This window comes from Gymnoscopelus braueri (genome assembly GCF_963280865.1).
Source record: "Gymnoscopelus braueri genome assembly, chromosome: 3".
In the NCBI taxonomy this organism is placed as follows: Eukaryota; Metazoa; Chordata; class Actinopteri; order Myctophiformes; family Myctophidae; genus Gymnoscopelus; species Gymnoscopelus braueri.
The window spans coordinates 31,315,970-31,342,639 of NC_137612.1; the positions used below are offsets into that span (position 1 = coordinate 31,315,970).

Consider the following 26,670-nt stretch of genomic DNA (forward strand, 5'->3'; position numbering starts at 1 on the left):
GGTGAAATGACCATTCGTAAGGTCCATCCATTCGCTAACTCAAAAGCTTTTGTTACATTACACTACTTGAGCAAAGATTGAGATATGACAAGTAACAATAATGTGAACTCATACTCTTTTACCTTTTTTGCAAAAGACTTGTTTTCAAGGTCAAGCCATGTTGCCACGTGGCAAACAGGTTCTCTGATCTGTAATTTAAGTGACATTTCATGATGCTCAGAGAACACTCCTTTCCCCTCCTACCACCTTGAACATAGAACTCATCACAATATAGAAACCACTAAAAACAAATATTGCCACATAAGACCATGCAAACAGTAATTATAAAACACATTGATAATTTGATAAATAAATTCATTTTCCAGTAAACTTTTCCAATAAATATCAGATATCTCTTCTTTAGAATAGATTTAAAAGGCTCAGTCGATGCAGGCAATGTTCGAGTGACAATCCCAAAACAGCCATATTCTTCAAAACGTTTTTTTCCCCCAAAGACATCATCAAGACATTGACATAATTATGTGTAATATCAAAGTATTTTAAAGAAAATGTCTGATGATCTGAGGTGCCAATCATCTAAAAAGACCTACAGCATGGCCTCTTGAACATGATACTTAACGTGCCACAGGTAGATGTGTTCAAAATTCACAACCTATATAACAACTAACAGACAATTCAAAGAAATGTAAAGGAAACATATTCTTAATCATTTTAGTTGTTTTTTACCCAATCAGAATGGTCAAATTCATGGAATATTCTCCCTGCAATAGGGCTCGTTGTACTGCTTTAGTGAGATATAACATTAGAGAAGGGAGTAAGCAGTTTTGTAAAAAGAGAAAAAAATACTTGTTGGAGGAATTGCCCCCGGACCACCCAAACAAATCGCACCCTAGTGTAATATTGCGTCAAGGTATTCAACATAAAGGTAGTTCTCTAATATAGTGATTTTCAATTATTTTGTGCACAAGGCACACCAATGGACAAGTCAAGGCACACCTGTATTCATAGCGAAAATAGCTGATCTACATGCTCAAAACGTGTCGCATCGTGACGTCTTTTGAGCTTGTAGATAGGATATTTTCTCTATTCATTTTTATTTGTGAAAGAAGTACAAATTAAATGTTAATTAAACATTTTTTGCATTTTTTTTATAGAATTTGCTTCTGTATTGGGGAAATGAATGTCAAATTATTGATATAGTAAATAGTAAAATTGTGTATAGTTGTGTATATTGCAGTAATAATGTGGTTGCTCACAAAATCCCAAAGCACACCAGGACTTGTCTCATGGCACACCAGTGTGCCTCTGCACACCGTTTGGGAACCACTGATCTAATAAAACAAAATGTGAACCCTGTCCAGAGATTACAGTCTCGGGAGACAACGACCAACACTGATATGTATGTCTATTAAGCCGATACCCTTTTTCTCTTGATCTTTTGTTATGTTCCTTTACTCGTCTCTATTTACAGTACAAATAAATCTATTGATACTAGCAGCATTCACAACAAATGGTCTGACATTCAAACACCACTAAAAAACATTTAATAATGTTTAAATAGCTCTATAAACTAATTTGTTTTGCTTCCCTCTATTGTATATATACTGTATATATGTATATAAATTTATATACAGTATATATTACTGTATATATATATATATTTATATGTTTTCATTTATATTCATAGATCTACTACAAGTGCAAATGACCAAAAACAGTTTCTTTAAGAACAAAATTAATCAATACAAATAAAATGAAACAAAACACTCAGTGATTTCTGTCCTTGGTCAGAGTGACATGGTTCTGAATTCATAAGACATATGAAATCTACATATACAAAATATATGTGTAAAAAAAAAATATAACATGATTATGTGAGTCCAAATTTCACCAATTGCTCATTCCTTTTCAAGATGCACTTTTGAACTTAAATGTGATTTGCTAACAATTCATTCTTATGGTCGAGGACCTGTTTGACTCATACCAATCTAGAGGATATAAAATCTCATTAGTAGATTCTACTGCATAGAGTTCTGTCTTATGGACAAAGTGAGTTCCCTAGCTACAGAAGCCTTTGCTGTTCCAGAACTTAACTCCATTTCTTTAACTTTGTTCAGACAGTGCCCTGTGAACAATCAATACGTGCTCAAATTAAATACTAGCTATACATTTTCTTCCAATTTCAAGGAATCCACGGTTAACAGAGGTTGGTTGATTTGACGCACATCACTGATTATCCTGTACCGGGGTACTTTCCAAACAGTGTTGCCACCATACTAGCACCATGCAGGCATCTCTCCATTAAGCACACTTTATTCCTTCTAATTTGAACTAGAAATTTGTTTGCTATTTATCTTTGAAAAATACTTTATATGGCACATATTGGATATCTAAATTTGGCAAAACACAGCAATATATCTTTGAATGACAGTCTAAAAATGGCATATAACTATTTCATAAATATGTATAACCTCTGTCTATAAACATAACAAATACATTTGTTCTCTAGATGAAAAAATAACACATTTAATGTTCATTTAATGAACTTGACGAGTTGGATAAAATGTCACTTGTTGCACAGTGGCGGACAGTGCAGGTGCAGTACTTTGTCAAGGTTACAGTGACAGTTACCATAGTGATAGGAGCCTAAGCCATCCAGAAAAAAGCATGTTTTGAGCTGACCCTCTGAGAGAAGGAACATTTTTCTCCACTAAAAGCTTTTTAGTATGTCACAAAAATACTACACTCATACTGAACAATGCGTCAGAGCTTTTATATTATTTACAGTCAGTGATCCACACGAGGGTCAAGGGGGTGCTGGCATCTGACAATGATGATCTCGACGGGACACATTAATACTCTCTCCCCACTCCTCTGTCGGACGGCCCCTCCGCTAGGAAACGCAGTATTCACAGTTTAATTACGTGTCAATCTCTAAAAACCAAGCTAGCCTTGTTGTTTTTTGGCACTAACAGTGGCCACATGGGTGAATGGCCACTTAAAAGAGAGTAAAATAGGGGACGAGTAGAAAGACAATAAGGGTGAATGGAAGAGAAAACATAATCAACCTAAAGAAACAATACAATTACAGGGAAGGATGTCGTGTTAAGGAGTGCTCAAAAAGTGTCATGGAGATTTGATCCACGTACCATTAAAGTCTTCAAATGTCACTGGGATTTTCACAGTCTGTAGCAGCCGCCATGTTCTCTTCCTTCCAACCACTGTCCATGACCGTGGGTAGCAGTCTTTACTTTTTTTCTGTTTTGCCGATCGTTCGCATCGAAAACAGGAACACGTGGATCGACCGTACACTCCAACTCTGAACTCATTTCAGCTGGACAGAAGACAATTCGCTGCAGAGAAGTGTGCGGGCACTACCATGCTAACAAAAGCCCAACCTTCAAATAAGCCGCTGTGATTAAAAGAAAGACAGACAAACGTGCATAATTGTATGTTCACACCTCAGCCAACAGCCCATGACCCGGTCTGTATATACACCCCTTTCAAATAATTGGCTTATAGACAAGCTAACACAACGCTCAGGTAGAAATGTCTAAAGAACTCCTAAGAACTATTGTGAAATTAAAAAAATAATAAACAAGAGTCTACCATAGATACAAAAGGTAGCCAGTGTAGAATAGTTTGTATCACTGTTTATCTGTCTCCTAATGTCTGATTTGTGCTCTGTCATACAACAACGCCGTGGGCGAAAAATAAAAAATCTATAAGATCCCAACGCATCACATCCGCAACGTGTTGTGAGCTTATAGATCAGCTATTTTCGTCCCGCACAGCACTGTTGTACGATGAAGTACAAATTGGGCTCAAGGGGGGACATTCTGTAAGGGGAGAATGTGGTGTAATTGAGTCGAGCTGTTGGCTGGGTGTGAGGGGACTTCCAAACATAAATAAATGACAAGGTAGATGTGATTATGATGTGATGGGGAAGGAAGGGTTTGAGCACAGGGGGTGTGGGACGAGGGTTTAGGGGTTGATGAAGGGGGGTTGGGGATTGTGGGGTTGAGGGGAGGGGGGTTGCTCTCTCAAGAGTAGATGGTGATGACCTCGCGGCCACCTCCGCGAACCAGGAGGACCCGGTTGAGACCCTCAGTGAGGACCTCAAGGAACTCCATGTCTGGGAGGAAAAAGGTCAAGGAAATCAATAGCAGTGGCTCCAAAACGTACCTACACTGTATGTTCTGATCTACAATACTGGTTCTGTGCCTGGCATAACCGATAGTGGTATTTGACCCATAACTCTCAGAGTTACAGATCTGTAAGGGTCCATTTGGAACGCTGTCAAGGAACCCTGAGGGTCCGTGAACCCCACTTTGAGAACCACTGCCGTTAAGTATTTGGACGTCAGCCTTGTACAGGATGAAGGACTTGACATGCCTTGTGATATGTGGACTGTATCCTGGAATGTCATATAGTATAGTGTTTCTTAGCGGGGGCGTACAGAGAAGTCAGAGTGGCACAGAGGGACTGGAGGTATTGTATTGATGACAAGTACTGTAAATACGTAATCTTGTAGGATTTGGGTGACAATGACAATTACAATGACTGACAAACATATCATCTGTGCCACAGATTAACTGGTGGTGTCACTGACAACTAAAGATCTAACCTCATATTTTCATGTTGCACATGAGAGAACTAATGTTTCCTCCTACCCCTCATGTGGTCCCCAGCGAAATGAAGAGTAGTCACTATAATTCAATTCACTGTTTCAATATCGTTACTATGAATCTATTTCTCATGTACAACATGACATTTAGACAATTTAATTAAAGTTTCATATCAGAGTCCCTAGGACACAATCATTTGATATGGGGGTCCAAGGCCTAATGAAAGTCAATTTTGAAAGCCCCTGGTGATTTTCCTCATTCACTGGTTCCATCCTGTCCACATTGTTGGCCACCAAGTCAATGATCCCTCTGGAGTGTTACTGCGTCAGATAGTGTACAGTACTATTACTGGGGCATGCCTCCTGGCGAAGATTTGCACTCCACTGAGCACACCCTTTTTATAGCGTGAATCTCCAGGAGTCTAGCCGTCTATACAAGGGTCTGTCTGTGTATCCGGAGCTAATCTTGCAAACCAGCGGCAAATGTCTGTCACAGAAGTAGCTCCACTATTATTATTGTTTAATACATTTAGAAATATCAAACTTGTATTTTATAATAGAAGTCAATGGGGCTCTGATCGGGCTGAAACCGTACACTAATTATTCTATAATATTTTCTATCTACACCCATTAATACTCAAAATGTAAAACAAAACCAGGAGAATGAAGGATACAGTTCTCGTCACCAGTCCGGGACTTGGGTGCTCCAGGCATGTTGAGGAGCACCAGCTTGGCCTCCGAGGACTTTTTGATGATGACCTCATTCAATCTGAGTGCTGTGTGCATGCGGCGCACGTTGGACTGGTTCCTGATGGAATACATGATAAGACAAATGTAGGTTGAAACCACCTTCACACGCATAATGATAAGGCTGGGCAATATATCAATATTATATTGATAACGTGATATGAACTGGTATTTTGGATATAATATCGTGTGATATGTGTTGTCTTTTTCTAGTTTTAATCACATATTCTATAGTTTTAAAAAAACGTACAAAAATGTAAAATAGCCCATCTATAAGATCGGCCTGTAAATCTGCAAAAAATATTTAAACATTTTTTTAAATCAATAACGAGGTATTTGGTAAAAAAATATATCTTATTCTTTATCACCCAGCCCTAAATGATTGTATTACTATTTAAGGAAATTATTCATGATTCAAAGCATCTTCAGCTCCTAATCACTAATAGGGTGACAGAGGCTCATTCACACAATGATTTCATCCTCCACATTCATTCATGTGACTGGTTAACTTGATCCATGAGTGAATGTGAATGGATGAGTTGGAGCTTCATAGGTACTTCAATACTTACAGGTTCTCCCACTCACTGCAGCGTGGCAAGAAGAGAAACACATGGTCATCAGTGCTAACCTACACACATGTGGGCTCAGCATGTTTTATTCACTAAAAACATTATGGATTGCAGCTTTAAAGTGGTGCAAAATCCAAACCTTACCATTAAATGTGTATTACCTTCTCTACAGCACTTGCTTGTTATTACACTCTACTATTAACCACTTGAGCCATATTTTATACTTAAAAAAAAATAGCCAATCTACAACAATGCATAGTGTCTTGAAGCGCTTTGAGCGTGTAGATCGGCTATTTTCACTCTCTAAACGTCTTTGTTTAATTTTACGCATTGCCCAGAAGAGGGACGCCAGGTTGAAAGTGAAAGGAAGGAAGTGGCTGCTAGAGACCTACAGTATGGCACTCTTCTGCCTAAAGTTCACAATTCCAACGTGGATAAATTCAAGAAGCATTTTTTTTGGGAACACTCACGGCTTCATGTTGAAGATATCTTTGATGCCCTCGGGCGTGGCTGCACCATGTGCCTTGGGCGTGTCCTTCTCGCTTTTCTCGTTCCAGGTCATCTGCACTTGCTCTCCGGGGCTCTGGGCCCCCTCCGTGGCCGGGGTCAGAGGGGCGGCCGGGGTGGCGGGGCTGGCGGGAGTGGTGTTGTCGTGGATGAGCTGCACCTGCACAGGGTGGGACACAGGGGAAGAGGACGACTTTGACTGTGAGACGACGGGGGGGAAGAAAATGGAGTCACATCAGAGAGAGAGAGAGAGGAGAGAGGTTGAACGAGCCAAAGTCGAGGTGGAGAATGCAGGCGTGCGGGTGAAGTCGACAGAGAAGACCACATGTGTGTGAGAGGAGAGAGAGGAGAGAAAGAGCTACGATTAAAAGCCTGATTTATGCTTTGTTGCAGGTGTTTGGTATTTGGGAGACTCGCTGTACGCCAGTGTCGGAGGAGTGTGTTGTTTACAAATCATATTTCGAACTTTGTAGATCTGCTATTCTTGCGCCCAACTAAGTATAACACGTACAACATGTTTAAGAGAGACCGTGTTTTGTGTAGTCTCTACATTTGTCTGCCTTTGACTGTACCAGTCGTAAAAGTAGCATATATATATAATGTACACTGTACATCATAAAAGCTTATTATTATTTATAATGTATTAATCATTTATTAATTTTACTTGACTAAGAGTACAAAAGTATTGCAATAAAAGTACTTATAATGCAGAATGGCCCATTTCATAGTAATATTATGAATTAGTAATGCATCACTTTATTTAATTTATTTTTTAACTTTGTCTTTATTGTAATTTTACAATCATATGCTCACACAACAAACTTAAACAAACAGTAATAGCATAAAAAACTAAAAACTAAACAAATGAATAATTTACTTAGACAAATCCTCTGTGGGAGTGCATTCATCCTTTAAATGTTGCAGCTGGTAAAAGTGCGTCTGATTTTAATGACTTTGTGCTGCTGGGTAGCTTAAAGCTGCACTATGTAACTTTCCTCTTCAACCCTGGATTTGAACCCGGTTTCCTGCGCAAGAGCTGACATTCTTTACCATTGAGCTAATAGAGCCTGCCTGCTTTCTCAGGGGATAAATTGAATCTAGAATTCGTGTCTGATCCTGTGTCTAGGTGAGACATGACCTTTGACACGATCTAAATGTCTCAATAGAAGAGCAGGGAGACAAAATACAACCACCCCAATTGTAAGTTAATATTGTATTAACATACTCTACCATACAGATTGGACAAAATTACATTTTATTCATTAAAAATTATCAGTATGTATGTTTTGTGTTCATCTAAATCTGCCAAGCAACTAAAGCTGTCAAATAATTGTAGTGGAGTAAACAGTAAATACTCACTAAAAGTAAACGTACCTCAAAAGTGTACTTGAGTACAGTACTTACTTAGTTACTCTCAGTTACTGGTCTGTACACAGTAATATCCTGAGTGTAACTGTGAGAGTTAACTCTCTGAGTTACAAATGGATAAATGAACACTGAGAATTCTACTGTGTGTAGTGCTAATGATAAAATGTGAGATGTCATATTTTCAGCATTATGCGGTAAGTGTCACGTTGACGGCACATGTGATGATGAGGTAACCTCACTCTATTTTACAGCAACCATGAGGTGTGATTCAGTTAGATACAAGTAAAGATAGAAGTGTTATTATAGAGGACCTAGCAGCTGATGACAGAGCAGTAAAATGAGTAATTTAACCCATTAAGACTGAGGTTCCGATTCTACAAAATGTCTTCTAAATCCTAACAGTTTTCTGAAAAACGTATGTTGCTACAGTGGTTCTCAAACATTTTCATGTCAAGGACCCCCAAAATTATATGTATTTGGCCACCGACCGCCATCTCAAAATATGTTGTTCCAGGGACCCCCAGAAGCAAAGATTTGAGTTAAAAATGTTTGCTTTAAAAAATATGTATATTCAAAGATTTGCACAAATGTTCATGATTTTTCTAAAATAGCAGATACAAGCTCATAGCACGGCACTCAGTGTCGTGCTATGAGCTATGTTATGTTCTTTGAAATAATGTATTGGCTTAGCCGTATACGATTCTCGTGGATGTATTTTATTATTCTGACATTTTCAATCTACGAGAGTCGTAGCTATTATCCCCCATAGCCAAATGGACTCTCAGCTCCTAGCCTGTACGGGCTCCAAACATGTACAAATGCAAAAATAAAGGTGCTTACCCCCACGCCCCAAATGTTAACTAACTGTTAGAATTGGCTATGTTCTTTGAAATAACCTCTAAAGTGAACCCAGAGACGGATAAAAAACGGAGCAGCATGTCATCATACCTCCTCTTCAGGCTTCTTCTCATCCTTGCTTCCGCCCGGCGGGTCCTCAGTCACACTCAGCTGGGTGGTGACGGCGGCTGGGTTCTTGCGGCGGATGGACCCACGGGAGGAATCGGTGATGCTCTGGATCTGTGCAGTGACAGATGAAGGAAGACCAATGAATGACAATGAGAGCGAGGGAGACGGATCCACGTTTTTCATTCTAGGATATTTTGCTACATTTGCAACCATCATCCACACTGTTCTGCTATTTCTGACTCCATATAAACAGAGACATTTGAAAACACTGCTGACCCCATTTTGTTTTCAAACACCCACAAATAAAAAAAATGGGCTGGTGCCCACACAAACACCTTTATTCCTTATAATTTCATGTCGCCACTTATTGGCTCAACAATACATGCAGTTACTGGTTGGTGCTCATGAAAGTGTTATCAGCAGGTTATCTTTCTTTTGTACATAATCACATTGTTTTATGGTGAAGTAAAGTAAAAAACGAAAATGATGATTTCTTTAGCCAACTAGAAAGATGTGCTCCTCTGAGCACAGGTCTCCACCAGGCCAGGTAAGCTTATTGTGGGCCAGCAAAGTTGAAAGAAAAATGTTGGAAAACATGTCAGGTGGAAATGAGGGTGGTTTATTTGGGAAGTTGCGTAATAAGCTATGGTTCAAGAGCTATAGGGCAAAATGTGAATCTGCCTGTTATAGCACCACCATGAAGCCAATTTGAAAATGTGAGGTGGCATTTCTTCCTCGGCCTAGTGGGAATGTGCGTGCAAAGTTTCACAGCAATCGGACACTGCGTTCACGATTTGAGGCATTTTGTTCAAAGTTTGAAGATTGGCTTCCTGCAAACTTTGGAAGCCAATCTTAGCCAATCAGGATGGAAAATGAAAAATCGGACAGATTATGTCTTGATCACATGACCATAGAGATAATGTGTACCGATTTGCTTGAGGTTTGGGCAAAATCTGTAGGAGTAATATAAAAAAATGCCCGGACAGGGGCAAAAACATAAGTCCCCGGCCTTCGGGCGTCCGGCCTGGTGGAGACAGTTATTGATTTGGAGGACCAGTCAATCCAGAAGTTAACCACTTAAACACTGCAGTATACCTAATCGACCGGGGTCCGCCAGGGCCAGGGGTATACTGAAAGTGTTTACGGCCCACCCATCTGACCACTAATAGCTACCGTGTTAAATCGCCAGATGATTTATTTTTTATATTGATGTTATATTATTATAATATTGAAATCTGTTTGGCCTGTTTTGGGGGCCCACTTGCAATTTCCCGGCCCACAGGTTGGGAAATTGCTGATATAACGTATATCTAGATATGCTTTTGTCCAGCAGGGGGCCATGTCAAGTCAAAGCAAAACAAGATGAATCAAGTCGAGTGAAATCAAGTGAAGCTCAGAAATGCAATTGTCACAGAAGTTAGACATGTAAAAATGTGTGCAATTTGGCCGGTTCTACAAATGTTTTTTTTTTTTATGTATGTTGCTATATCAAAAGTTTTCATGTCAAGGACCCCCCAAATATTATGTATTTGGCCACGGACCCCATCTCAAAAATAAATAAATAAATGTCTTTCTCTTACCTCTCTCTCACGCTCGGTCTTGGTCAGGTTGATCTGCTTGAGGATCTGCGAGCGCTGCTCCATCACCAGGGTCTTCTCATAGGTGTAGGCTGAGATATCGCTGTCATGCTACAGGGAGGGAAACAGATGGCTCATTATCTTTTTTCTCTTATCGAAACAGGAGAGTCACATTGATATTTTAAATGTGCATTTTCCCCCTCTGTGTAAGAAACCTCATAGTTCAGTGAATACAGTAGCAGCAACAGAGTTACCAATACACAGCATGTAATAAACAACCACCAAAAACATTGGAAATAGCAGCACTCCAAAAAGTTAAAATGCCAGAGCATTCATCTGAGCATAATGCTCTGTGATGACGAGAACTGGGAAATCGATGTGAAAATGCCACGTACAAAGCAGTTTTTAAGCAGTCAGGCCCATGACTTTCCTCATATCTGTCTGTTCTCCAGAAGTCCATTTGATCAATCTGAATCTGACTGCCCTCTGAAGCAACTCCTCTAACTGGGACAATCAGACTAAACACCCATTTTTCTTGTCCTGTATTGAGGGAATTACTGACCCAGAGGTTATTATTTGGGTACAATGTAATGGTCTTCCTGGGAATAATCATTGCTCACAGAAGGTAATGTAGTTCGATACAGTGAAAGTCAGTACACGAATGAACCTTTAAAAAACATCCCAGCTGGTACAATGAAAACAGCCATTCAGTTCTTGAATAGTGCACTCTGTACAGAACCTCTTTGCACTCAGCTGTCCTCCTGCGAGTCGATTGACAGACCGGGGTTAGGAAGACACAGTTGTGATCAGAAGAGTCTAGAGGTGGCATTGCATAAGATTTACAGGCTGCCTTTATGGTGCTATAACACAAGTCCATTACTTTACCATATGTTGTACGACAGCTTACATTCTGGTAGAAATGACCAAGTGGCTTCTTAAGACTACAACTGATCACTGAATACTCACTCAATCACTGAGTATAAAAAGGGGCATCATTATAAATGCTTTGGAAACGTTGAATAACGGTGTGCACAAGGTGGCTGAAGGATAAATAAAAACGCCATCATACAAATTTCAAGTGCAAGTAGAACGTGCACAGTGAAATAGAAGAAAAAAATGTATGTGAGGGTTAGAAATAGATTCCCTTATTATGATACAATTACACCAGCATGAATTAATATACAAGCACATGGCCCTTCCTTGTGAGCAAATGGGTGGTGGAAGGAGACAGAAATCAATCCAATTTGAGTCCATCTTAGGTGTTCATTGTTTTGTGAATTCTCACCATTTCTACGACTTCAACCATGGCATCGATACGTAGATGGTAGAGGAAAGTGGTGAGGTCCTTCTTCATCTGGATGCTGTTGTCGTCCAACTGGGCCACGGTGAAGATGCGCATCTTGCACTTCCTCCAGACCTGAGGAGAAAATGCCATTATCATTCCTGAACATAGTCTGACATACAGTGAAATCAGTTTTTTTTACAGAGTTACTGTAACATCATCTAGAACATTACTGTAACATCGTGAGAGTGACTGTAACATCACACCATGATCTGTGTTACTTCCCTGCACTGCAAGGTCCTGGATGATCATTTTTTAATTAAATAGTGTACAAATTGACCCAAATTGGACCCATCAATATCACACATTTTACCATCTGTTTATTTACAGCTTAATAAAGGTGGCATTTTAAAGCCTTTATTAGTGATAGTGGAGAGAGACTGCAGAGAGAGAGTAGGGAAATGACAAACTGCAAATGGTCCGGCTGGCCGTGAATTGCTGATTAGGGCATTTTGCAGCCGTGTGGTATAATGCGCCCTAAACTCTTGGCAAATGGATCTCCCCAAAGCACATTCCAGTAAATTGTATTCCATTCCAAGTTAAGTCTAGTATTTAGTAACAGTGTTTCTTATACTTTGTTGTGTGACAGTACCTTGTGTTGGCGGAGGAGGAAGGGGAGGAGCATCAGCATGCCTCCATCGTGGACGATCCACCACACATCGATGTGGCCCTCAGTGAAGCGCTCTCCATTGGACGGGAAGGCAGTGATGTTCTTGGGTACGAGCAGAGCCAGGTGAGCTGCAGTAGTCTCTCTGACCAGCTCTGAGATGGGAGAGGAGAAGGAAGAAGAAGAAGAGAGAGAGGTGTTCACACAAGTAGCTAATGAATGAATATCAACAAGCTTTGTGTTGGTAAGTCCATCAGAGAAGCTCTCAGAAGAGGATACAAATGACCCAGAAGGTGTTAGAGCCTTCATTATCTATTGAAAATATAATGTAGATTAAAAAAGCACCAAGACACACAAGTAGAGGTGCAACGGTTAACAAATCAATCTAATCTATTTTTTTTTTTTTAAATATCGATTTTAGTACAATTCTCAGTTTGGGGGAAAGAAAAAAAAAGTTTAAAAATATTTTCTAAAATACTGCGCAAAACAGCGAAAAACACCAATGTGACACTTGTAGATCTGCTGTATTTTTGTACTGTTATACGCCGAAGTATAACATTGGGCTTGAGTGTGTAATTATTCGATTATAAAAAAAATATTTGTCGATACATATAAAAGTAAATTAAAAAATTACTTAAGAGTGCTTCTTGATTATTCAATTAATCAAAAAAGGAATCAATAAAATAATCGCTAAGAAAATAATCGATCCTTAGTTGCAGCCTTACACACAAGTTCAACTACATACGGTATACACACTAACATAATACAAGTAAGTTATCCAAGAATGTTGACACAGCTGGGGTATTAGGGTATAAATAGTCGGACAACAGCAGCAGCTTGTAGAACTAAATCAGGCAGCTGTGTGCTGGAAGGTCTTTGACCTCTCTACTCCAATTTAAAGATGCTCCCCTCTGGCTGGCTCAACAAAACCCATGGGGTCGGAGAGACCTCTAATGAGAAATTCTCCCAGAAGTGGGGCCATTTACAGACATTTTTCTGACCAGAGTGGACTGTTAAAAACTGGATGTAGTTCTATGCACCAGAACCCGACCGATGCCAGATTTCTTGGTCCGATGCCGATCTAGTTTTTTTGTCCTATACCTAGACCCACCGATTACCGATGTCCAAGTTACCAAATTTCAGATTGATTAAAGTTTCTATTTGAGAACATTTAACTTAAATAGAACTAAAAGACCAAGAACACAAATATTGTTTTGATAGATAGGAAATAAATAAATAAAGTATATTAAAACTTAATATATAAAAATAAACATTTAACTTTAATTAAACAATGAACAAGCAAACACGTTTTTAAATGAAATACATATTAACTGGACTTTTTTTATTTAACCACTTAAGCCCTATTACAAATAATAATAAAATACCAATACAATAATTACCAATACAGATGTCAGAAAAGTTAAATAATTTACATCAGCCAACAAATAGCAAGCTCTACTATAGACCCACCGATAAAGTTCCTCCATGTTTGGTGCTCATCAGCCTGCTTCCAGTTGCGCGGCCAACTGACCAGCACAGCGTTGTGCTTCAAGCCTCCCAGCCCGCTGGCCTGGAGCAGATGGGAGGTGGCATCACGCATGTTGGAGGACACGGTCACCTGACAGAAGCCCTTCACCTTCTCTGTCTCCATGAGCTTACGCATTGCCTGGGGGGAGAAGAAAGTGACGTTAAGTAATACAGATAATAATAACAGATAATACAAATAAGTATTTAAGTCGATTGTTACGTTACAATAAAGCTGTTAACCAATCAAACTGCCGTCCCTATTTTGGGCTTGTCATTATAGGCAGAAAAACTGAAAAGTTCTGAGCTTGTTTTGTCATACGATAAAGTATATATCAATTAGGTAAAAAATAAATAAAATCAATTAGGTGGTTAGAATGGTAGCATTGAGACATTTTGAAATAGATAGACACACATTGTGCTATTGTGCTAAACCTGTAATACAAATACACATCAGACTGAAGTTATGGGTACAACATCCAGGACTCTGTACCTTCTCGGCCTTCTGGGACTGTTCATGGTTATGTAGGTAGGTGCCCTCCAGCGCGGTGCCAACGATGGTAAGACCTTTGCCTGCCTTCAGCTGGTTGGTAAGGGAGAGCAGACGAGGCTGCTCCACGTTCTGCTCTGAGTCCGTGTTGACCAGAACCAGCAACTGGGGCCTGGTGGAGGGAGGAGGAGGAGGAGGAAGCAGGGGAAGGAGGGAGCAAAGAGGGGGAGAAAGACAGAGAGAAGGAAGTAGAGAGGGTGAGGATCGGGGCAGAGACGAGCAGTGGGAGAACAAAGGTGCGAAGAAGAAAAGGTTGGGTGAGCAGCGCGAAAGTTGGAGTTCTGAAGGAGGAAGAGATAAAGAGCCCAGTGAGAAGGCAGAGGAGCACAGCCATGGGGCGGGTTCACGTGTTAATGTCAAATCAGTGGTGGACAAAACACTCAACCCCAGTATTTATGTGCTGTACTGTATAAACCGTATGTCTGTCTAATATGATTAATCTGTCCTGTCTGTCTATTTATTCATCCATCCATCCACCTATCCGTTATCTACAGGGATCTGTCCTTCCAGGGGATGGGTTTGTGTCTCACTCTCAAAATACTGAGTCACATATTCCTGGTCAAATATTACTCAACTCCAAGTGAAACTTGTTCTGTCCAATTTGTACTTTAGTTAATGTACATGCTTTTAAAAATACTGTAGGTATTCAAAACTATAAGTTACGAAGTGCACTTTCTTTTTAATATCAATACATTGTATTGGCGTATTGAAAATTTGACATTTACCCAAAAGTTCAGTCTTTCTAGAAATGTTCAACAAATATGAATAATAGTGAAAATAGCAGCATATCTACAAGCTCACAAGCTGTATTTTCACAATAATTGAAATACATCTTAAGTGGTTAATTCATAATGGTTTTTTCCCCCTTCCTAGTAATGTAGTGGAGTCAAAAGTACAATATTTGTCTTTGAAATGTGGTGGAGTCAAAGCCAAGAATACAAAATACTCAAGTAAAGTACAGATACTAAAAAATGTACTTAAGTAGTACAGTACTCAAGTAAATGTACTTTGTTACTGTCCACCACTGAGCACACCATGAGACGGGTTCACGTGTTAATGTCCAATCACAAACCCCGCTAGTCACATGACAGCTCCTGCGAGGAGATTCAGATTAATGGAAGGGATGGCTGAACATGCAGGGACACGTTGTTAATTTCCATGTTAATTGGAAACACCAAAGCAACACACTGCGTGAGCTACAGTGTACCATACCTGTTAATGTTGTGGTGACGGGTTTATTCTATTTTAGTTGTGCAGTCTCTTGAGACAGACTGTCTGAATCACACAGTTTTCAAATTATTCTGCCTAGCAGTCTGTACATCGGAAGCGCTGGAAATCTGATGAAAACAAAGCGTGACATGCACGTGACCATATATGTGCATAGCTATCGGATCTGTGGCTCTGGACAACCGGATCTCCATATACTGTATGCCTATATATGGGGATATCGGGTTTGTTTATGATTATGTCTGAGTCATAGTGACATGCCTACGGTATATATGGGCTTATCGGGTTTGTTTATGGTTATGCCTGAGACAGAGTGACATGGCCATGGTCGGATTTGTTTATGGTTACGTCTGAGTCAGAGTAACATGGCCGTGGTCCTGCCTATACGTGTATGGGCGTATATGTGTGTGTGTGCGTGTGCGTGTGTGTGCGTAATTGTTTTACTATACGAAATGTCCCCACAAGTATAGTCGAATTTGAGAAAAAGACATTATAAGGACCTCACAAGAGAAATGGATGTTTTATGGTTAAAGAATATTTGGGGTAGTTACACTTAGCTACAGTTAGGAAAAGATTCATTGGGGTCATGGTTAGGATTAGGCATTTACAGGTTAGGTTCGGGGTTAGGGTTAGAGTTATTCCTGATTTATACGGCGTACCAGTGTACCTGCACCGGAAATAGCAGATCTACAAGCTCACAACGCGCTGCAGCTTGGCACGTTGTGATCTTGTAAGATCGGCTATTTTGAGCTTTAGAGTTAAACGTTAATAATAATAATAATACAACATATTGTAAAACATGGCTTTAACCCATTCAATCTGGGAACGTATCTACAAATGTCTAAACCCTAAAATGTGGCTATAATATCAGTGGTGCTCAAACTTTTTCATGTCAAGGACCACCCAAAATTATATGTATTTGGCCTCCGACCCCATCTCAAAATATTTAGTTCCAGGGACCCCCCAGAAGCAAAGATTTGAGTTACAAATGTTATATTTAAAAATATATATATTCAAAGATTTGCAAGATCTACAAGCTCATAGAGCGGCACTCGGTCCTATGAGCTTGAGCAGTATATCTGCTATTTTTGAATAGCCAAAGTATAAAATGACACAGATGTGTTCCCGGATTGAATGGGTTAATAATATATCCATCCTAAAATGTCGACGTGCTCATAGGTATAGTAATACAAAGGTGTGTGTGTGTGTGCGCGCGTCATACCTCCAGTTCTTGGTGTGTGGTGGCTCTTCATCCAGCCTCATGAGGGCGAAGCGTGCAGCACTGAGAGACAGCCCTCGTATCCCATCACCCCACTCTTTCTCTGCCCTGTAACACAGCAGAACACCCAACACCCAACCACGCTCATTCTTCTATTCAAACAGTGATTCAAACACTTTTCAAAGACCACCCGCTTGATATGCCACGGACCCCCATAGTGACCATGATACTGACCATGATTCTGACCATGATACTGACCATGATACTGACCATGATACTGACCATGATTCTGACCATGATTCTGACCATGATACTGACCATGATACTGACCATGATTCTGACCATGATACTGACCATGATTCTGACCATGATTCTGACCATGATTCTGACCATGATACTGACCATGATTCTGACCATGATACTGACCATGATACTGACCATGATACTGACCATGATTCTGACCATGATACTGACATGATACTGACCATGATACTGACCATGATACTGACCATGATACTGACATGATACTGACCACCATACTGACATCATACAGACCACCATACTGACATCATACAGACCATGATACTGACTTGATAACTGGCTATTTTTGAATAGTATAAAACAGGGTTAAAGTGGTTAAACTGATTGTGATGCTATACTAACTAACTTTGCTGGGGACCCCCTGGAACTCCCTCAATGACCCCTGGGGAGGTCCACTGAAATAAGGCATTCATTTGTGAGAAGAAAACATTTAAGAAAATGACAAATGGAAATATAAGATCTCTGCCCGACAGTGACGATTTATTACATAACATAGTAGAAAGAGAGGGAGGGAATAGAGAGAGAGAGAGTATGTAGCCTATTAACGTTACATGTAGGTCTGTCAGTATGTGGCACACGTCCCATCAGAGCCACCAGTGCATAACATCATTATGTGTTAGTGAGGTAGTCAACATGTTGTCAACACACTGCAAAACGCCTGATTGAAAACCTGATTGAATGTTTGGACAAGTGTTTTACATTGGTCTGCTGCTCAACAAAAATAACATATTTTCAACTACAACGGTGTTGAATATACATCTTTAATAATTGCACATTATATTATATCGTCGCTGTCGGGCAAAACCTTGTATCTCCATATTTTAACTTTTTATGTTTTTTTCCGTAAATGAATGCCCTAATACTTTAATATATTTTTAATACAATTACTTTTAAGTAGAGAAAATAGCCAACCTACAAGCTCACTACGGGTTGAATCGCAACACGTTGTGAGCTTGTGGATCTACTATTTTCACTGTTTTTGAAGGATTTTGAAGGTGAAGCGAAGGGGTCAAGTGTGTTGTGCATTTAATAAATACTGAACCCGAGAAATGTGTTAACAAGAGCTTGTGACTAAATAATAACTACAATACATCCATTGGAACACAGGTTATTTTTTTCCATTTCCTGAAAAGTAACTTTCTTAGACATACAAGGTTTCCCCCCTGACAGAGACGATATGTGCTAAAATGCTGCAATCCTTTTCAATCACTTTTCTTCTTCTTTGAAGGTGGCCCTGCATAAAAATCCATAACATTCATAACCTGACTTGACAGGAAATTACAACAACCCAAACAAGAAGTGGAACCGCAAACAAATTGTCTCCTTTAACTGCCTGCTCTGGACTGATGGATGGTGTGGGTTTTCAAAGCCCAAACTCCTCAAATACACACACACGCACACAACACACAACACACAACACACGCGCGCACACACACAAAACACACACGCGCGCGTGCGCACGCACACACGCACACTTGTGTGTGCACAGCCAGCCGGCATATCCAATCTCTCCCACGGGTAGCGCTCCACTCACCCTGCAAACTCGATATACTTGTAGATAGAGCCGGCGATTACCATGGCGACGATGGCGTAGTACCAGGAGCAGATGAACATGAGACAGAGACACAAACTCATCCCCAGGAAGGACAGAGCCCTGTAGACAACAGATAGGTGGATGGATGGATGGATGGATGGATGGATGGATGGATGGATGGATGGATGGATGGATGGATGGATGGATGGATGGATGGATGGATGGATAAATAGACAGACAGACAGACAGACAGACAGACAGACAGACAGACAGACAGACAGACAGACAGATTAATCATATTAGACAGACGTATAGTTTATACAGTACAGTACAGAAATAGAACAACAATAGAAAATGTCATTAAAAAGACATTGGTTAACAGAAGGAAACCAGCACAATGCAATGTCCAAAACATTTGTTTGCCTCACCGGGACGAGCAATGGACGCGTTTCAGCTATTCAGCCTTCATCAGCAATGAAGGCTGAATAGCTGAAACGCATCCATTGCTTGGCGTGTCCATTCAAGGTTTTCGATTAACACCAATTAAACCCTATACTTAGTTGACATGATTCCCAAAGGGCTCTAGACTAGGCCCCCTCCTTTTTTCGCTCCACACTAAGGGTGCGTTCGGAAATTGCGCACCGGAGCTCACTCGCCTATTAGTTTGTATTGGCCAGTGCACTCAGTGCTGTATTTCCGAACGACAAGCTTGTATGAATGTTATCCACAGAATGGGGAAGCTAGGGTGGCAGTGTTTAATTTTCTTGGGTTTAGCTGTGTAACATGTTGAACAGACCAGTGGTAGAACTTGAAGCGGGGTCTCCAGTTGGGGGTCCTCAGTAGGGTCTGCAAGGCACAGGCCAGGTTCACAAACATGTAGCACATCAGGAAGAACCTGTAGGACACACGACGAAACACAACAGTCTTTAGTGTCGCTCGACAAATATAACATATTTTCAACTGAAAACATGTATGTTGCTGGCTGCATCAGTCAAGTCAGTTTAACAAAACTTAAACCCTAGTTGACCGGGGTTCCCAAGGGTGGTCTACACTTGGTCCCCTCCTTATTTCCCTCTACACCAAATCTCCCCGCTGAAAATAGCAGATCTACAAGCTCACAATGTGGCACAAGCTTGTGAGCTTGTAGCTCTGGGCACACCTAAATCGAACACACCAATTATAAATGTTATTAGTTTTATTAGTAAGCTGTTGCTTACTAGCTTGTCAGGTTTTTAATCTGCTGTAGTTTTTAACCTGAACAAGAGAACACTCTACAATCAGCCTACAAGCGTTTCAAGGGTTTTAAGCAAACCTTCACTCCCTCTTACATGCTGAGCATAGCTTGTCGGTAGGCTACCACAAAACCCCTCCAACTCCCCAGCCTCCACCTGCAGTAGCAACGTGAGTTTATATGTATTGCAAGAAGATTATTCTTTTACTAAGTATCTTTAGGTTCTGCCCTATGAGGGGTTCATATGTCTATTGTCTATTATCATGCCGTGATGTTGTTAGGTTTTCAATGTAGTGTGTCCCCGGGACCCACAAGTTGAAGTGGGTCCCAGGGAAATTGTGTTGGTCCCCAATTAAAGTGTTTTTGACAACTTGTAGCACTCGTATCCCAAATCTGAACACTTAATTTGCGAACAAAAACGTTAAACAAATTTCACATCATCATGGCATACTAGTAGTCTATGTGAAGAGAAAGAATAAACCTGCACACTCATCTGCTCCAATGTGATTTAATTACAACGTTTCGAGCCAAGGCTCTTCATCGGGTCAAACTCTCGAGTTTGACCCGATGACGAGCCTTGGCTCGAAACGTTGTCATTAAATCACATTGGAGCAGATGAGTGTTTATTCTTTCTCTTCATGATACTTTCCAACCCAGCACCTCAACCAAGTGATGTGTGTATTCTATTAGTTTTTATACTAGTAGTCTTATATTCAAACAAAATAGTGGTTGTAGCAACATAATATGGGACGCACAGTGTTTTTCTTTTGTTTGTTTTTTACCACAGCGTGGTGCCACCGTCAGTAGTAGTGAAAGCCCAACCACTCTACTTGGGTCAGAGCCACAATATTTACATAAACTTTATTCTGTTGAATTTATCGAACATACAGCATGTATCAAGTGTTCAATGTTTCTGACCGTGACTGCTACATTCTAAATTAATAACATTAAAACAAGTGGCATGTTAAGGGGGAAATGTGGCTTGGAATTTTACATTTTAACCCTAATTAAGATTCTACTATAGTTTTTAATGGCTGAGGCAACTAGGAAATCATGAAGCAGTGGAAAACATTTCTAGAAAGGCAGATGACTGTTTAACATTACTGATTAAAGATCACACAGAAAGCACCGGAATGTTGGCACAGCAGTGGCAACAGCAAGGTTTTCTTATATTTATTTCTACGGTTTCAAGACAGACTTGTTGTTCACAATGTAACATTAGGAAATTGGGTGCGTACTAGTGTGATTACTGCATCCTTGCATATTTTAATGCAACAAGGACACAGGACGCATAGCAACGTCACTGATACTGTCCATGTAATAATTGTGTATCTGTAGACCTTCCTTTGGGAGTTTGCCATCATAGAGTCTGTGTCGGGCTTGCGCAGATTGGTCTGGAGCATCACAGGAGTAGAGCCACACCGCCATCCATGTACAATGCAATATCATTGCAATAAATGGTCTTGACGAAAGTGTCCTGACTGATGTAAACACAATGGGCCCGATTCACTAAGCTGGTCGTAAATAAAGTGACTAAAGGAGGGTGTATTTTTGATAAGCACAATCTCACGTGCGATTCACCAAACGGCGTGTACTGCCTTCATTTGTGTGCATCGCGGCTGTAGCTCATTGTTGCCTGACAGTCACGAGCGCGCTCCCGTGTAGATCATCCACGCCCCATTTAACACCATAAAAGGCAACCCGGAACTCTAACGTGAGACCATAAACACCATCACGCTTCAAAATGGACAGATCTACAAGCTGACAACGTGTCTGTACGCACCGCCTTGACAACTTGTAGATCAGCTTATTTTGGCATGGGAGAGTCCCTCACACGATGGATCCACTGCACGTTAATAAAGTAATAGCGTGTAATGAGAATAAGAAGTTAATTTATAAAGTTCAACCTCAGGAGCAAAGGCTAATAAAACGTGGAATGGATATTATATAAGCCCTTACTGAAAAATTGCTCATTCACCTTTGCCGAGGTAAAAAACATTATTCTGGAATCCGCCAATATCCGATTTATTTTATCAGAGCTTTATTGATTAGCCTACTGAGGGGAATCTGTCCTTTGGACAAACCCTCCACTGTCTGACATCCTATACATACAGTAATGGACACAGGCAGCACTTAAGGTAAGACTGCGTTCATGTGATGTGGTCAATATTATAAATTAATAGCGTGACATTGGTCCAATAGGCGAAACTGTGGCCACACTTGCAAAAACGACAAACACACCTAATAATTCAGCTCTAAATGTGTCAACAGATTGAATTTGCAATTTTGTATTATATCTATAATATGCATACAAAAATCGTTTGACATTATGTTTTCTTTCTTTTTTATATGTGTTGACAAATGTTGGGCACATAAATATTTTATTTGAGGTTTGGCACGATTGCAATTGATTTTGTATGAAGAATAAGGCATTCTAATGACATATACGCAACCTTTGGTCCCATAAGTCATGCCTCCGAGCAGAGGTGATAAATAGCGGACCTCCCGCAAAATAGACCGACAGAAATAGATTGATGAATCAGACACCTAACGTAGGACTTTTCATAAATGCCGGTGCGTTCAGAATATGGGAGTAAACAGCTTAGTGAATCGGGCCCAATGTCTTACAATCACCCACTGTTGGGTTTGTTAATAGAGTATAGATAACACTAAAAGAGAAATACCATAGAGATAATTCAGTGCTCACATGGAGAGGATGGGGGCCACTGCATCCAGGGAGGCAATGATGATGCCAATCTCACAAATGCAGGCTGTCAGCAGCAGAGACCAAGTGGGCTCTCCATTGGCCTTTGCATGGCCAAAGATCTGGAGAGACAACACAGTAATTTAGTTCCATTTTTATTTTATTTTATTGCTCATAATTAAAATATATGGTAAAAAGGAAAGACAAATGCTACAATACATCATCATCATCATGTGAAGAGAAAACAGAAACAACAAAATGTAATGTAATGTGCCCGGAGAGGCCAAAAAACGAAACTAAAGGGCTTATCACAGTAATAATCACAGGGAGGGGAAAGTACATACAGTAGATGTACATTGTATCATTTGTCCTTGCATGTCCTGACAACAGGACAAAGGAGCAGTGGTGGAGTGGTGATGGTGAATAAACCAATCAGTCTGTGAGACATGCAGACTGACCCGTAGTGCCGGCACGATGCCATCCTTGGCAATAGACTGCATCAGACGAGGAGCACCTGTCAAACTCTGAAGGCCTGCCCCGCAGGTGGAGAAAAAGGAGCCGATCACGATTACCCACGGTGATGGCCACGCCAACGTGCCAATCACCAGGTTCCCATTGACTCCTTCTCCAAACCTGCGGCAGAGAGGCAAAGAGGCCGAGCAGTTAGGAACTACAGGAAAATGTAAGCATGCTCATTAGGGGTGTGCCGATATATCGTCCCGCGATATATCGCGATACGTTTTCGTGACGATATGTATCGTTTTGGGGGGGGGATATATCGTTTAGATTTTTTTATAATAATAATAATCAGGCATGCAAACAGCCCCGAGGTGAAAAGGGTGACAAAATGTTGTAATTTTTCGGGTCAGGTGTCACACTATTGCCCTATTTGGATTCAAAACGGCTATTGTAGCTGAAAAGCTACAAGTTTGCATGACTGAATAATGCAAAAACAGAATTATTTGTTTGCATTTCCTTTTTTTCTCCCCCATATATTTTCATAATAAAAAAGTGCGTATCGTATCGTATCGAAGTTGTGAGCCCAATATCGTATCGTATCGTTTCTTGAAATTAGTGTATCGGCACACCCCTAATGCTCATATTTACCGTATGACTCATATCAAGGATCCTGTGAGTGCTCAAATATTTTTTTGGGGGTTGTTATTGCTTACTGTATGTTTCCAACTGTTGTAATAACAGAACTTTTCAAAAGATGAACACATGTAGGTTATGTGTCAGCTGTTCTAAAGGGCAAAAATGGTGTACCTTAATACACACCTGTGGGACAAATTATTACAGGAGTTCATGTCACCATTATTCAACAAAAGTGTTTCCATTGTGACTTTTTTCCTAGAATCGTAATTCAGCTAGAAACCACTTGTATGGGAACAGAGCTACTGGTGGTCTGAATGCAGATAGACATGCGTTAGACTTACTTGTCTCTGAGAACCACCCCCTCGATGCAAGCACCAAACAGGACCACACTGGCCATATCTTAGGATTTCTAGATCAGGAAATGGTAGGCTGCTATACATGTGCTGAGCCCTGTCGCCATGACTGTTATGACTGTTAATATACTCCAATACAGTGTGGCAGTGGCTCAGGGGTAGAGTGGCCGGGTAGAGTGAACTGGAAACCGCAAGGTCCCCAGTTCGATCCCGGCCTGGGGGGCTCCCCCAGAGTTAGTCTCGAAGTGTCCTTGAGCAAGACGCTGAATCCCTAATTGCTCCCGATGAGCAGGTTGGTGCCTTGCATGGTTTCCGCCGCCATCAGTGTATGAATGTGTGTGTGAATGGGTGAATGTAATGCACAATCTATGTAAAGCGCTTTGGATAAAAGCGCTATACAAATGCACCATTTTACATATTTGATATCTGCTGCTAAGTGATGATGTCTCTTACTTGCACAAGAGACTGAGGTATTCCTTATTTTTATTGAATTAAATAGTAAATACCTTATGTATATCTGATAATGCTGTTTTGTTATTTGATATTTGCTTAGGATTATCTTTCTGTGACTTTCACAGATAGCGGCGCAGCCATACAACAGAGTGTACATTAGACTGAAGGTTAAGCTTCTTCTTTTTTTTCTCAGAGAGTTTTCTCAGAAACTCTATTATGATAGCTTTGTCACTGATCCAAGGCTTTATTAAGGATCAATTGTACTTAGGGAACAAATCTGCTCTGGCCGCTATTGGCGGTGCACCAAGTTGATAACAAAACACATCAAATGAGTGTTAGAAAGCTGGCGTAGCCTGACAGCCAGAGTCAAAATAGATCCATCTAATTCAAATGCATACTAAAGAACAAAACATTACCTGTTTTACAATGACCTTATTCTAGTGTAATTTACCTGTTCACTGGAAAAGCTTCATATTCACACAACACCTTGTTAGTACTATTTACTATTTATTATGTTACACCTACATAATTCTCTTAACTGTCTATGCAATAACTCCATGTGTCCCAGAGGGGGCAGTAGTGAGTAGGATACAGACAATGGAGGTGGTGGTGATGGCTGCAATAGTTCCAATGGGGATGGACTTCTGGGCATCACGCAGGTCCCCAGAGCGGTTGGAACCAGCCATGATGCCTGAGCAGAAAGACAGCAGAGAGACAAACAGACAGACAGACAGACAGACAAAGATAGCAGAGGTCACACCACTAATAAGGGGAGGCTAGAGGTTCGGTTTAGGGTTAGATCTAGAGTTCAGGCCGCTACGCGGCCCTCACACTTACGTTGCACCGGTGATCCAACTGATTTGCCCATATATGGAGATCTCTGTATCTGTCAGTCCTTGTCCCTTTATGCCCATATATGGAGATCTCTGTATCTGTCAGTCCTTGTCCCTTTTATAGGCATATACTGTATGGGGCCCACTGTTCTGGTTACCTCACCCAGTCACCTACATTTGGTCATGTATTTGTATATATGGCAGGGCCTCCTCCTAACTGTACTTTTTTTGTTGTATGACTATGAGCAAAGATGAGGAGACGATTGCGCTAATGCTAGCTGGTAGGCTAGCTGGCATTACATCAGGTATAGCCTGCAAAAAATGATGTGCGCCTCCTTATACTTAATAATCAGTCCGATTATCCACCGGATCCAGCTGATACAGTCGAAGGTTGTAATCACAGCTTGCCTATCGCGGCTGGCGGCTGCACATAGCCTACTGGACCCCTGAATTATAGGTCACGACAAGTGAATGAGACATGCTTGCATGCACGCGCGCACACACACACACACACACACACACACACACACACACACACACACACACACACACACACACACACACACACACACACACACACACACACACACACACACACACACACACACACACACACACACACACACCGAGATGAACAATGATCATGGCAAGTACTATTGTTATCGAGGCTGTGTGGCTTGCAGTAGTGTAAGCTGTAACTCTGAGCTGATGAAAAAAAATCGTATGTTTAATTGTGTAAAGCCATTGTACATCTTTTCATGTGTTTTCTTGTCCTGTATGTCCATGGTCCCGGTATAGCACAAAACTGAAGTGCAGTATCCTTTTTTTGTCACATCCGTGGACATGGTACGCTGTTACACCGCATATGGTTACTCATCCGATTGTGTGACCTGCCTAAATTTGCGGGACGACAGCACACAATTGACAAATTACTCGTCTGAGCACAAACACATCGTCTGACATGTAAGCCTAGTAATAGTAAGAGAGGTAGTGGGTTGACTATTGACTGTTCGTGGCATGATTGTATAAGTTTGTTTAAGAAACAAGCTTCTCCTGTCCACTTGTTGCATGGTGGCATGCCTTGTTTGTAGCTTACGTGCGAGTCCTGCACCGGCATTTGTGGCTCCTGCACAGAATACTGTGGCTGTAGGTGTTTGACACATGCGCTCTACTGGGCAAATTCAGGGGCAACATCTGTGTTTTAATCAAAGTTTAAAGGAAAATGTGAAAGTTGCAAGCATGGAAGGTAGCTTGTTGGATTTCCCATAGTATGCATTATATTTGTGCAAAGTTTGGGGCCAATTGCACCACTGGTG

At 40.7% G+C, this 26,670-nt stretch overlaps 1 protein-coding gene across 3 annotated transcripts in view; it reads right to left on the reverse strand.

Annotated features, from left to right (window-relative positions):
* Positions 1-3,958: 3,958 nt before the first annotated feature.
* slc12a5a (solute carrier family 12 member 5a) overlaps positions 3,959-26,670 on the reverse strand; it is a gene marked incomplete at its 5' end in the record, with an annotated part of 197,374 nt that continues 174,662 nt past the window's right edge. Inside the window, 17 exons of one of the 3 annotated variants that reach the window (XM_080422664.1) lie at positions 3,959-4,135; positions 5,302-5,435; positions 5,944-5,958; positions 6,414-6,643; positions 8,767-8,895; positions 10,365-10,472; positions 11,647-11,778; positions 12,296-12,465; positions 13,781-13,976; positions 14,328-14,496; positions 16,834-16,938; positions 18,686-18,805; positions 19,482-19,580; positions 22,624-22,742; positions 23,079-23,253; positions 24,057-24,114; positions 25,114-25,212. In XM_080422664.1, the coding sequence (XP_080278790.1) occupies positions 4,044-4,135; positions 5,302-5,435; positions 5,944-5,958; positions 6,414-6,643; positions 8,767-8,895; positions 10,365-10,472; positions 11,647-11,778; positions 12,296-12,465; positions 13,781-13,976; positions 14,328-14,496; positions 16,834-16,938; positions 18,686-18,805; positions 19,482-19,580; positions 22,624-22,742; positions 23,079-23,253; positions 24,057-24,114; positions 25,114-25,212 (2,150 nt within the window). In that variant the 3' untranslated portion in view covers positions 3,959-4,043. Of the gene's footprint in view, positions 4,136-5,301; positions 5,436-5,943; positions 5,959-6,413; positions 6,650-8,766; positions 8,896-10,364; positions 10,473-11,646; positions 11,779-12,295; positions 12,466-13,780; positions 13,977-14,327; positions 14,497-16,833; positions 16,939-18,685; positions 18,806-19,481; positions 19,581-22,623; positions 22,743-23,078; positions 23,254-24,056; positions 24,115-25,113; positions 25,213-26,670 lie in introns of all 3 variants that reach the window. The other 2 variants (XM_080422663.1, XM_080422665.1) reach the window with 2 other exon arrangements.